This window comes from Myodes glareolus, chromosome 5 (assembly GCF_982192425.1).
Source record: "Myodes glareolus chromosome 5, mMyoGla1.1, whole genome shotgun sequence".
In the NCBI taxonomy this organism is placed as follows: Eukaryota; Metazoa; Chordata; class Mammalia; order Rodentia; family Cricetidae; genus Myodes; species Myodes glareolus.
The window spans coordinates 23,466,904-23,478,959 of NC_142030.1; the positions used below are offsets into that span (position 1 = coordinate 23,466,904).

At 48.1% G+C, this 12,056-nt stretch overlaps 2 protein-coding genes across 7 annotated transcripts; both read right to left on the reverse strand.

Moving 5' to 3' along the window:
- Positions 1-310: 310 nt before the first annotated feature.
- On the reverse strand, positions 311-2,145 carry Tstd1 (thiosulfate sulfurtransferase like domain containing 1). Of its 2 annotated transcripts, none has more exons than XM_048452079.3 (4): positions 1,500-2,145; positions 1,224-1,316; positions 563-725; positions 311-472 (listed from the first exon to the last, which is right to left on the reverse strand). In XM_048452079.3, the coding sequence occupies exons 1-4, from the start codon at positions 1,561-1,563 to the stop codon at positions 421-423; spliced, it is 372 nt and encodes a 123-aa protein (XP_048308036.1). In that variant the 5' UTR covers positions 1,564-2,145; the 3' UTR covers positions 311-420. The 2 variants fall into 2 exon arrangements, with proteins under 2 accessions (XP_048308036.1, XP_048308029.1); XM_048452072.3 differs by having other exon boundaries at positions 1,194-1,316; positions 1,500-1,822.
- Positions 2,146-2,329: 184 nt separating this feature from the next.
- Usf1 (upstream transcription factor 1) lies at positions 2,330-11,318 on the reverse strand. Of its 5 annotated transcripts, none has more exons than XM_048452014.3 (12): positions 11,165-11,318; positions 7,653-7,799; positions 7,023-7,114; positions 6,259-6,308; positions 5,841-5,956; positions 5,019-5,120; positions 3,970-4,165; positions 3,523-3,610; positions 3,327-3,385; positions 3,115-3,209; positions 2,761-2,889; positions 2,330-2,582 (listed from the first exon to the last, which is right to left on the reverse strand). In XM_048452014.3, the coding sequence occupies exons 3-12, from the start codon at positions 7,028-7,030 to the stop codon at positions 2,493-2,495; spliced, it is 933 nt and encodes a 310-aa protein (XP_048307971.1). In that variant the 5' UTR covers positions 7,031-7,114; positions 7,653-7,799; positions 11,165-11,318; the 3' UTR covers positions 2,330-2,492. The 5 variants fall into 5 exon arrangements, with proteins under 5 accessions (XP_048307971.1, XP_048307997.1, XP_048307981.1 ...); XM_048452040.3 differs by having other exon boundaries at positions 7,606-7,799; XM_048452024.3 differs by lacking the exon at positions 11,165-11,318 and adding an exon at positions 10,858-11,111.
- Between the last annotated feature and the right edge of the window lie 738 nt (positions 11,319-12,056).

Here is a 12,056-nt window from a genome sequence, read left to right on the forward strand (position 1 = left end):
AAGGCGTGTGCCACCACCTGGGCCAGAACAAGCTCTTCAGACTTGCTTGTTATCAGACTGGCTAGGAACTGAACTAGATTCAGCCTCCCACGTAGCTGGGACTGAGCACACCTAGCTTCAAAACTCTAAAGCTACTGCATTCTGGGCTGGATACTGCTGCCCTCAGTCGACTTCAGCTGTTTAGCAAACTGTTTGGATTGGGTGGCAGAGAACAGATGAACGAACGGACAGGGATCCTGCGATACAACTCTCAGAACTAGATTAACGTTGGAACCATTTTTTGTCCACCTACCAAATTAAATGCTTGTAATACTTGATTAAATGTTCTTTATTTGAGTTTTTCATGTGCAAAACACTACAAGGGCTTGTCCAACCCAGCAAGGTGGTCATGAGAAGGGTCACGACCTCTAAGCCTTCTACCTAGCCCTCTTTCTCCAGCCATTCCTTATAGGCCCCAGCATAGTGTCGAGCCCTGTGAAGAAAAGGAGTGTTGAGAGAGGAATAGGTCCCGTAGGCCGTCCCCAGTCAGTCCCCAGTCAGCAAGTCTCACGCCTTGTCATACCCTGTGTATCCAAGACTGTGTGCCAGCTGTGTGGCCTGGGAGCCTCGCTTGCCCATCTGACAGAAGAAAACGAGATTCTTGTCTTCAGGCTTTGGCTTCTCAGCACTGTACAAAGCTCGGAAAGCAGCTGGGTCCATGGTCAAGGCGCTTTCCAACTCAGACACTGAGAGAGGACAAAATCGAAAGCCAGTGGCACATTGGGGTTCACAATGTGGGCCTAAAAAGCTGAGTCCTGGCCGGTCTGCAGACATTGTCCACATATGGTGGCCACCCCACACCAACCTCCAAGACAAGGAAGAGCCTACCAGTGCGGGGAGTTAGGCCAATGCAGCCACTTTCTGGGTCCTAAGGAGGCAGCAGATGATCAGGTAGATTAGGGAATCCAGCTTCAGGCAAACCAAGTATATAGGGGCTGATCTACCCCCTCTGGCTGCTGCTGTCCCCTCAAACTGGGTAAGCTAGTTCCACTGCCAGGATTCTCCATTCGGCCTTTCTCTAGGAAACCCGAGGGCTGGCCTGAGCAGATATAAGGCCATCTCTATCTCTACCAGCATCATTCCTACCCTGAGTGAGGTCCCTTTAGCTAAGATCAACATGGACTGTCACTCTGCCAACACAAGAAATTCTATACCAGGGATGTTGAGTGCCCCAGGGATGGTACCAGCTTCTGCTTCCTCCCGAGATCGAACATCGAAGAGCCGGGCCCTGCCTGAGGCTAGGAGTGACCGTAGTTCAGATAACGAGACCGTAGGCACTGAGAAAGACGACAGGAAAGAATCAAGGGCTGGGGGACCACAAGACACCTGTGGTCTGTGCCCTCTCCCTGGGAGCTTCCCAACCCAGTGGAGCTGCGGTCACACCCCTATGCTCCTCTCTGGGACCAGCATACACAGCCCCACTCCCACATCCCAGGTACCCCCATATCCTTCTCGGGTACCTCCACTCATGGTGCCAGCAGCAGCAACTGTGTGACAGAGACGCAGGAATGCAACCCGCAGCATCTCCCCTCCCTCCCTGAGTCCAACCAGGGAGACCGGAAATAGAAGCAAAGTGCGGCACCTGGTTGGCACCCGCAGAGCCCCGGAAGCACCTGTTGGTGACAACTCTAATACCAGTCCACAGCTGAAACCTTTAAAAACTGCCCGGTGTAGGCCGGAAATGACATCCAGGTTTGGCACAGGTACCAGCACTCTGGGTAATGAGTATAGGAATACTAACACCCCACCCAAAGCTTGACCCAGCCCTTACTGGTCAAAGGGTAACATGCATTTTCCCTTCCCCTAGAGCCCCCACAAAAGAAAGAAAACAGACAACTGTGGCTCTAAACAATTTTATCTTAAAAAAAAAAAAAGAAAAGAAAAGAAATAAAAAGAACCACCCCCAGAAGGGGAAGGCTCTCGGTGAGCCCCTGCCTATCTTTCACCCTGGCTTCAGAGACTTCTGCAGAGGCCCCAGCTGCTCACTGGCCCCTCGACTACTCATGGGATAGCAGCCACCTACATCCTTCCCCCATCCCGAATAAGCCTGCTCCCCAGAGTCATCAGGTGCAATCTTAGCTCCTGCTCCAGGGAAAGGAAGAACCAGTAAAACCCACAGTGTCCACGGACCCTCTGCTGGGCACTCTAAGCAAGCACAAGGCAAGCCCAGATTTAGTGTGTCCAGTGTCCATGGAAACAGCACATGCAATGTGCGGAGGAGCACAAGGGCCCGGGGACTACACAGCGGGAGCAGGCGAGGCTGTCAGGAAGGGTCCACTTCGTGTTTTACACCACTCTCTGCAGACGGCCACACCACAGGCCTCAGTTCAAAGACACGCTTGCCAGACTCCCCTACACGCCAGAAGTAGGCAGTGAAGGAAGGGGCGAGGGATCAGCCTGTTGCTCCCGGGCTCTCTGCAGTTCTAGGGCCCAAAGCCCCTGCATCCCCAGAGTTAGTTGCTGTCATTCTTGATGACGACCTCTAATCCATGGTGCCGTAACTGAGCTCGGAGTAGCAGGTTCTTGTTCTTAAGATCTTCCACCTGCACAGAAAGGCGGCAGTAAGGGGAATGGATAGGAAAAAAAACTGATAATCACTAAGCACAAATTTAGTCACACACCCAGTGCTGAGGAGCACAGTGTGAAGTGTTTTCTAGGGAATCCAAACTGGGTCAGTGGCTACAGGGCTGCTAAGGCGGCCTGCCCTGGCATTTGTCTGACCTGTTGCCGAAGCACATCATTGTCTAGCTGCAGCTGATCCAACCCCTGCAATTCTTCCGACAACCGGTGGTTGCTCTGCCGCAGCTCCTGGATATAATCACAGGCTTTGGATAGGATTCCACCTTTACTCTGCAAGGCAAAGTCAACAAAATGAGGACAAAGGCTTGACACACCCTACTTACTGTCCAAGAGCACACTCATACTTCCAGCCTATGTCCCTCAGAGTGGTGACAATTGTCTCACAGAGTACGAGGGAAAGTGGACTGCCATGAACGCTACTCGCCACCATTTCTGATAATAATGCCAGGAGACAGAACTCTAGCCTCCTCCCTGCTACCAGGGCCTTTCCATGACCTGGCCAGACTTGGTGCTCTCCATAGAGCAATCTGGGATGATTTTGGACAGCTGCACAATCCAATTGTTGATCTTGTCCCGGCGGCGGCGCTCCACTGTGGGACAAAGTGGAGGACACAGTGACTCCGTGAAAGATGAGCAGCCCTTCCCCCTCACACATCACTGCAGTTCCCAGATTTACTCAGGTGGCTTCACACCTGGGTACTCCCTACCTTCATTATGCTGAGCCCTGCGTTTCTCATCCCGAGTTGTCCTGGGAGCCTCTGACTTCCTGATGGTAGAGACCAGGGTGATCAGACCAAGTTAAAGGTAAACAAGCAAAAAAGACTGTTTAGGGTGAAGAATTACACAACATTTAGCAGGCATTAAAATCACTCAAAACAACTAAGGAGAGATAAGGTCACTCACGGGGAATAAGGGTGGGTCCTGGGGGCAATTGAACGCTGGCTCCCTCCCTGCAATACTTCTTGTGGTGACATCATCACAAAGAACTGACCTGTGAAGGCGTTGAGTTAGGTTTTTGTCAGGATCTAGGGCCAGGAGCCTCACCAAGACCTTAGGACCCTTTAGAGAACATACTACCATCTGCTGGTAAAGCGGCTCAGACCCGCTATATGCCCTGATTTTGCAGGGGGAGAGGTTCATACATGGTTTGTCTAGGTAGTCCTGGAACTCATTCTGTAGACCAGGCTGACCTCGAACTCTCCAACAACCTGCTTCTGCCTCCTGAGTGCCCATATTAAAGGCATGTGCGACCACCGCCCAGCAACCTGATTGTAGAATCACTAAGTCAAGTGCTAGGGCCCAGAGTCCCCAGCCACAGCCCACAGTAGCCCCTCCGGCTGCCATTCTCACCAGTACTGGGAGGGGTTGCCTGTCCCAGCAGTGCCTCTGAGCCTTGGGTGGTAACGACAGCAGTGGTACTCCCAGACGTGGTACCCCCTGACCCATCTCCCACCGCAGTGCTGGGAAAGTAGGTATAGTGTGTTTCAGCAGCTGTTCCCTCCGTGTCAACTGCATCATCACTGGTGAAAGCGCCCTGGATCACTGCCTGAGAAGGGAAGTGAGAGCAGAGTCCAGTCAGTCAGGGGCATATTCCCCACTATCACCCTCAAGTTTCCATCCCTTACCAGAAGGAAGGAGAAACACATGTGGCCAAAGATAGCTATGAATGCAACCCAACACAAAACTATCCTTACTTAAAATATGAATTGTTTAATTCAATTGTGTGAGTCTTTTTTTAAGACTTATTTTTATACATAGGAGTATTTTGCCTGCATGTATGTATGTGTATGCCTTTTGCCCGAGGAGGCGGAGGATATTTGATATCCTGAAACCAGATGGCTGTGACCCACCATGCAGATATTAAGCACTGAACTCAGGTTCTCTTTAAAGCAAAAACTGCTCAGAACTGCTAACTGCTAAGCCATCTCTCCAGCCCCAACTGCATTGTTCATGGTCATGATCTTTGTAGATGACAGGGACATGTCTCAATGACAATACTTAAATGACAAGTTTGACTATTATAAATGACGATTTATAATTTTAATACAAGTTGAAATATACATATAATAAAATTGACCTTAAATTTGTGTCAATAAACCAAAGTCCATACCAATGTAATGTATCATTTCTATATTATATTCCCCCCTTTCTTAAAAGAGATTAACTATGACCATTAACCATTTATAATCAATCCCCCCCTTTAAATGAAAACAAACATTTATAAACAATCATTTTGGGAATTTGTATTCAGAAGACTGAATACATCTGAACCTAGTCCTTTGGGTCAAAGCCACCCAAGATGCATCCCACTGTTCTAACCCAAGCCCTCCTTCCTCTTGGCTCTGTAGTTTCTCTTAGTGCTAAGAGCTCTCTAGTCCTCTCACGGCTTATCCCCATACCTGGGTCATAGACTGAGTGGCAGGGTAGCCACTGATGGCACCTGTGCCTTCTGTCTGGCCATCCAGCTGCCCCTCAGACACCTGGATCACCCTGTACATCACCTAGAAGCAATAAAGAGGGGTAAGGGATGGGAAGAGAAGTCAAGAATAAGTATCCAGAATCCTAGGCCCGCTCAGAAAGTGCCTCTTGGGCAGGGCAGTAGTGGTGCATGCCTTTAATCCCAGCACTCGGATCTCTGTGAGTTCTAGGTCAGCCTGGTCTACAAGATCTAGTTCCAGGACAGGCTCCAAAACTACAGAGAAACCCTCTCAAAAAAAAAAAAAAAAAAAAAAAAAAACCAAAAAAAAAAAAATTAAAATAAGGGGCTGGAGATATGACTCAGAGGTTAAGAGCATTGCCTGCTCTTCCAAAGGTCCCGAGTTCAATTCCCAGCAACCACATGGTGGCTCACAACCATCTGTAATAGAGTCTGGTGCACTCTTCTGGCCTGCAGGCATACACACAGAATATTGTATACATAATAAATAAATAAATTTTTATTTATTATTAATTTAATAATTTTTATTTATTTATAAAACAATAAATAAAAATAAAAAGTCTCTTGGATTGAGTCCCAGGGACCGTTCAGAAGCAGACTCAGCTGTCTGTCCCTTCTTTCCTCATTCTGAAGTTTTCGCATATCCAGCCCCACACCAACCTCTCTTAGCCTCCTATTAACATTTCACCCCAATCTCCAAGTCATAGCTCCCCAAATGTGTCCAGGCACCTCCCTTGAGCCCAAACCCAGGTAACATCTGCAGCCACCTGGCCCCCTCCCTTACCTGGCCCCCATTCTCAGTTCGGAAGACGTACTTGACGTTGGGATCGGGGAAAGTGGCAGCTGACTGGATGCTGGCGATAGCTACACTAGTTGGGTCCTCTCCAGTAGCCACTGCACCTAAATTAAAAGAGGCAAAGAGGGACGTAGAAAAAGACAAGATCTCCTGAGTAAATTGGGAGCATGGAGACCATGGGAGAGGGTCGATGAGGAAGGGAAAGGAAGGGAGCAGAGAAAAATGGAGAGCTCAATAAAATCAATTAAAAAAAAAAAGAGGTAAAGAAAGATCTATGAGTTAACTGCCTTTCTCCTTGTTCTACTTGCATGGCATTTAAAAGACCCACGGTACACAGAAGATGGGCCAGTCAGCTGAAGAGGGAGGGAGGTTACGATGGGTACTTGGTCTTGATTTTAGCATTCACCTTCCTGAATCTGCACCGTCCCCTCTTCGGTTTCAGCTGTTTTCTGCTGCCTATTTGTGGTGAAACGAAAACAAAGGGAAGACGTGAGAAGCTCACTGGCTTAGTGACATGGCGCCCAAACTCACGAGCATTCACAACAGATGTTAGGTTAGGTAATGACAGTACTTTACTGCCAGGAAACAACAGATAATTGCTGCCAGTCACGGTGGCGCACGCCCTTAATCTCGGCACTCAGCAGGCAGAGGCAGGCAGATCTTTGTGATTTCTGAGGCCAACCTGGTCTACATAGTAAGTTCCAGACATTTAGGGCCATAGAGGTATATTCTGTCTCAAAAACAAAATGAATTAAAAAACAACAACAACAAAAAAAAACCTAGTGAACTAAGTGTTTGCCATGTACATAGAATCAGGCTATAGTCACTTTTTTTTCTTTTTGATTTTTCAAGACAGGGTTTCTCTGTGTAGTCTTTGTCCTAGAACTTGTTCTGTAGACAAGGCTGGTCCCACATTCAAAGATCAGTCTGCCTTTGTCTCCCAAGTGCTGAGATTAAAGGCATGCACCACTACCGCCCAATGGATGATGTTAATAACAACATATGAAATCAATAATGCTACCTACTTTACAGTTACAGAAACTAAATCACAGACCTGGTAAGTGATGGAGCTGGGGGACCCAAATTCAGTTCTGCCTGAATCTAAACTCTCAGCCACTTTGCATTCTCCATGGTCATCCTTCTCTCATCCAGACACCACTTGTCACTTACCCCTTCATCTCTCTGTGTGGGGCTCATCCGAGGATCTGGTCTCCTTCTGGAAATCTTCGTATCTCCTGACTGAAAGGTCTGAGTGCTAAATCCTGGTGAAATTATAGTTTACAGTGAGGCCAGGCAACAGAACAGCTTTCCAAGTTCTGGAACCTAGGCTCCAAGAAGACATAGCCAGGAAAATAAACTAATTATCTCAAAGGACAGTCAGTTTCTCCAATTCTGATGGCAAGGGCTGGCCTGTAGTGATTGAAAAGCAACTCTTCATGAGACATGGTGGCTCACTCCGAGAATCCTAACACTCCAGGGAATGAGATAGGAGGATTGGTGCAAGTTTGAGGCTAGCTTTGGCTACAGAATGAGACCTTGGAGAGAAAAAGAACCAGGTGTGCTTGCCCATGCCTGTAATCCCAATACTTAGGAGGTTGAGGCAAAAGAATTAGGAATTTAAGGCTATCCTGGGTTGCAAAGCAAGTCTTAGGCCAGGTTGGGCTACAAGAACTTGTCTCAAAAACAAAAACAAACAAACAAAAAACCCATAAGCTCAGGGACAAAAGCACTTGGAACTGAAACCTAAACCTACACAAGAAAGGGGTGCAGCAGGGAGAGCAGGGACGCCGTCGTGAGCACCTGTAAATCACAGCACGCCTCGATGGACTGACGAACAGGAGAGGTAAGGGAATCCCTGGAAGCTGGGTGGCAAATGCAGCAGTGAAGAGACTCTGTCTCCAACAAGGTAGCAAGGCAAGGACCGACACCCTAAAGTTGTCCTCTGAACTAAAGAGAAAAAGCAGGCTGTTAAGATGGCTTAGCAAACTGGGCAGTAGACATCCACACCTTTAATCCCAGCACTGGGGAGGTAAAATGAGGCAGGATTGCTGTGAGTTTGAGGCCAGCCTGGGCTACAGGGTGAGTTCCAGGACATCTATTGATGTGGACTATTACTTTATCTAGGCAAAGATGTGTTACATTTATTTATGCTGCATTTGTTTAATTATGTAAAGATGTGTTGCTGTTTTACTTTGCCTGCCTAAGGGTCCTGACTGACCAGCCAATAGCTAGGCAGTAGAGGGATAGGCAGGGCTGGCAGGCAGATGATAGAATAAATAGGAAGAGGAATCTAGGCTTGGAGAAGAGAGAATAAGGGAGAAAGAGAGGGACACACCCAGGGCCAGAAGTCAGGCACTGCCAACCAGCCAGACACAGAGGAAAAAGGAAAATAAGATACACAACATAAAGATAAAAAGCCCCAAGGCAAAACATAGATGAAGAGAAACAGGTTACTCTAAGTTATAAGAGCTAACAAGAAACAAACATAAGCCCCAACATCCACCTCATCTACGATCTGCTGGAGCACGTGAAGGGACCTAACCTGCAGATCCAAAACTGCATGATCTCCACAACACAGAGCAACAGCAGGATAACCAAGAGAAGTTCCAGTGGGAGTACAGCATCGAGAACTTAGCAGAAACCAGAGGCGGGCACCAGACTAATGACTCTCTGCAATAAACACTTGCAAGTGAAGCAATGATATATGGGAAGGGGGTTTACTGTGTGACGCACTGTGTTACACTGAAGCTTTCACGATGAGATTTTTAATTTTTTCCCTTTTTCCTCTGAAATTTTGTTTTATTTGTGGAGGAATGTGGGGCAGAGGAGGGATTCAAAGGGATAGGGAAATAAATGGGATCAAGATACATGACACACAGAATAATTAAAAAGTAAAAACAAGCATAAGACCAAACATTCATAACTTATAATAAATTTCTGTGTCATGATTGGGGGCTGGCGGTCAAAGCCTTCTACAATCTACAGCTACAGAGAAGCCCTGTCTTGAAAAACCAAGAAAGATAAGACTAACTCCTGAAAGCTGTGCTCTGACCTCCACAGGTGCACAGACCACATGCATGTATGTACACACACATACCATAACTTTTTTAAAGCAACTTTTAAAATAATGTTCTTTGCTCTCTCTCTCTTGGTTTTGGTTAAAAGTGGGCTTCTCTGTGTAGCTCTAAATGTCCTGGAACTCACTCTGTAGAACAAGCTGACCTCCAACATAGAAATTCTGCCTGTCTCTGTCTCCCTGAGTGCTGGGCTTAAACACATGCACCACCACCGCCTGGCTGTTCCTCCTTAGTCATTCAAACTCCAAGAGGGGAAGGAGATAATTATACTGGAAGGCTGAGAAATAATGTGTTTCAAGGTGCATTATTGAAGCAATTATGGATTATTACTAAAGCTATTATATTCTGCTATGACAGCAGTTTCACAGGAATAGCAGGGCCATATTTAGACCACCACTATCAAATAACACCCACCCTGTTCCTTGATGCCGGGTGGTGATGGCACACACCTTTAATTCCAGCACTCGGGAGGCAGAGGCAGACAGATCTCTGAGTTAAAAGCCAGCTGGTTTACAAAATGAGTTCCAGGACTACACTGAGAAACCTTGTCTTGGAAAAACTAAAGAAATTCTAGTTCACACCACACATTTTGGTGCACGTCTGTAGTCCCAGGACTCAGGAGGCAGAGGCAGGTGGATCTCTTTGAGTTCTAATACATCCTGGTCTACATACTGAGTTCCAAGACTCTGTATAGTGAGATCCTCAAAATATGAGGCTCATCAAAGTGAGATGTCTCAAAATAAAATAACAACAAAAAAGAAATTCCAGTCCTCAAGTTTAGAAAGGGAAAACCGGAACCTCTTTTTGCCACTGGAAAACCATCAGGAACCACAAAACCTAGATTTGGCTCTTAGGCACCATTCTACTGTCAGGGCTGTTGGTTTGGGGGAGTCCAGATTTACAGCAGCTGTTACAAGCTCTAAAGCCCAAGCGCAACATATTCAAGGCTTCTTTTTTTTATTCATCAAGACTTCCTGTAGAGAAACACAGTTGCTAAAATGTTGCCATGACAACTTCAAATCAACTAAGCCTCAGGAGGAAGGGGGGCGGGAATCCAGGCTCAGGGTTCTGAAGGAGAAAAGACAATGGGGGAGGAATCCATCTACAATGTTTCTGCCTTAGAACTCTTGACTCCCGGCCAGAGAACTGGAAAAACAAAGAACTGAGCAGACAGATGCCTTCAGAAACAGCTGCACAGTACAACGCAATAAAAATAATCTCAGCAAGAAAGGGTAAGATTTTTGTAAACTGTCTACCCGTAAGATCCTCCAAACCTTCATAATCCAAAGAAAATCTTAGTTTAGTGGATAATCACCTTGGAAAGCCCGCGTGCAAAGAAAATGGTAACAATAACAACAAAGAGGAACTGAAAGTGAAACTGCCCGTCCAAAGTAATGCTGCAAAGGGAGACAGTGCCAGTGTTAAGGGACCACTAGGTCTCTCTCCATCCTCAAACGCCAGGAGGAAGGGCACCTCCGAAGCTAGTTGCATGGCATGCAGGAGGCGGCAAGGGAGAAGGCAAGGCACAGGAGGTAACTGTATAGCCCACAACTGTCAGAGCAACTTCTGAGGCCACCCAGCAACGGGGTTGTTAGGCTACTTACTCAAACCTTGGTTGTACATCCGGAAGCGTTTCCTGAGCATTAAGAATATGTGACACGGAAATCAGCATAGGGTGTTGTGGTTTGCACACTCAAAAGGAAGGCCCAGCAAACGCCCTCGCCAAGTACGGAAGCAAAGGCAAAACAAACAAACAAACAAACAAAAGGATCAAGTTCCAAAAGAATTCAGGCGCCAGAACCTGGCTGGAGAACGAGGCGTCACCCTGCAGGCCCACCAACTAGTAGGAGGCGCTTGGGGAGTCGAGCACCCGCCAAGCGCGAGCCCCAAAGCCCGCGCGCTGACCCAGCCAGCCCAGCCTTGCTCACCCCGCGTCCCGGCTGCTCCGCAGAGGAGACGGGAAAGGACGCCGGGGACCTCTCCAGGCCTGCGGCTGGCAGCTGCGGCCCGCGGCGGGACACCGCGGGAGGGTGGAACGTGTGCACTCCGGAGCGGGGAGCGAGCTCGGCCCACAAAGCAGGGCAGGAGTTAAAGAGCTGGCCACGGCCCCCTCCCCCAAAACAAAGGCTCCGTGCCCAGGCGCTGCCTGGCCTGACACAATGAAGCAACACCAAAGCTGCCCCGCCAGGCCGCTCCACCTCGTCTCCAGACGCCGGCTGGCTCCGAGGCACTCACCGACCCAAGCCGCTTTAGTCGCCAATTTCCCCCGGCAGCGTTCTCCCTCTTTGGATCTAGGGCGCTCCATAGACAGCTGCTCATGCGCAATCGCAGCCTGCAGCCATATTGGTGAGGGGCGGAAGTGTCTCCTCGACCCGCCCAGCTGGCCGCTGGGTTCCCAGGACCGCCCTGTTTCCGTTAGCTTCGAACTTCGATGCGCGCTAAAGCCGGCGTGGGGATGCAAGTTTTTACGGGCCCCGAAGAGAAGCAGTATCCTTGGGGACGGCGCTAGAGTTCCAGCTGTTTTCAGAAAGAACCAGAAAAAGTCTATAAACTGTACTTCCATCTTGGTGCGAGGCGGAGCCTTTTTAGTTCCGCTCAAAGGAAGTAGGGGGAGAAACGGCGTTCTTCGGCGCCATCTTTAACAAGGGCAATTTGGGACGCCATCTTGGATCAGGGCATCATTTTTAGGGGTTTCCAAGTGGACACTGGGACATTTCTGGGCATACGTAGATCAGGGTATATTCCTTTGTACTAGCGTCAGCAATTCCCCAAAGACTTCATAGCCTCCAATTTTTCTGAGGCTCATATGGGACAATTTTGATTACCATTTTTCTCATTCAGGGTGATACCCATGATGGTTTTTGAATAGTGACGTATAGAATTCAGATTCTGAAACCATTCCAGACCCCGATTTTAAATCCACAACTGACCCCCCCTTTTTTTTTGAGACAGGATCACTATGTAGTTCTGAACTGTTTTATATAGACCAGGCTGTCTCTGAAGTCACATAGATTCCCCAGCCTCTGCCTCCTGAGTGCCTAAGTTAAAAGCGTGTGCCTGCCACTGGAAACTGCCACTTCTTTACCCTGAGATCTTTGATAAGCATGCATTTTTACTTAATTACAGC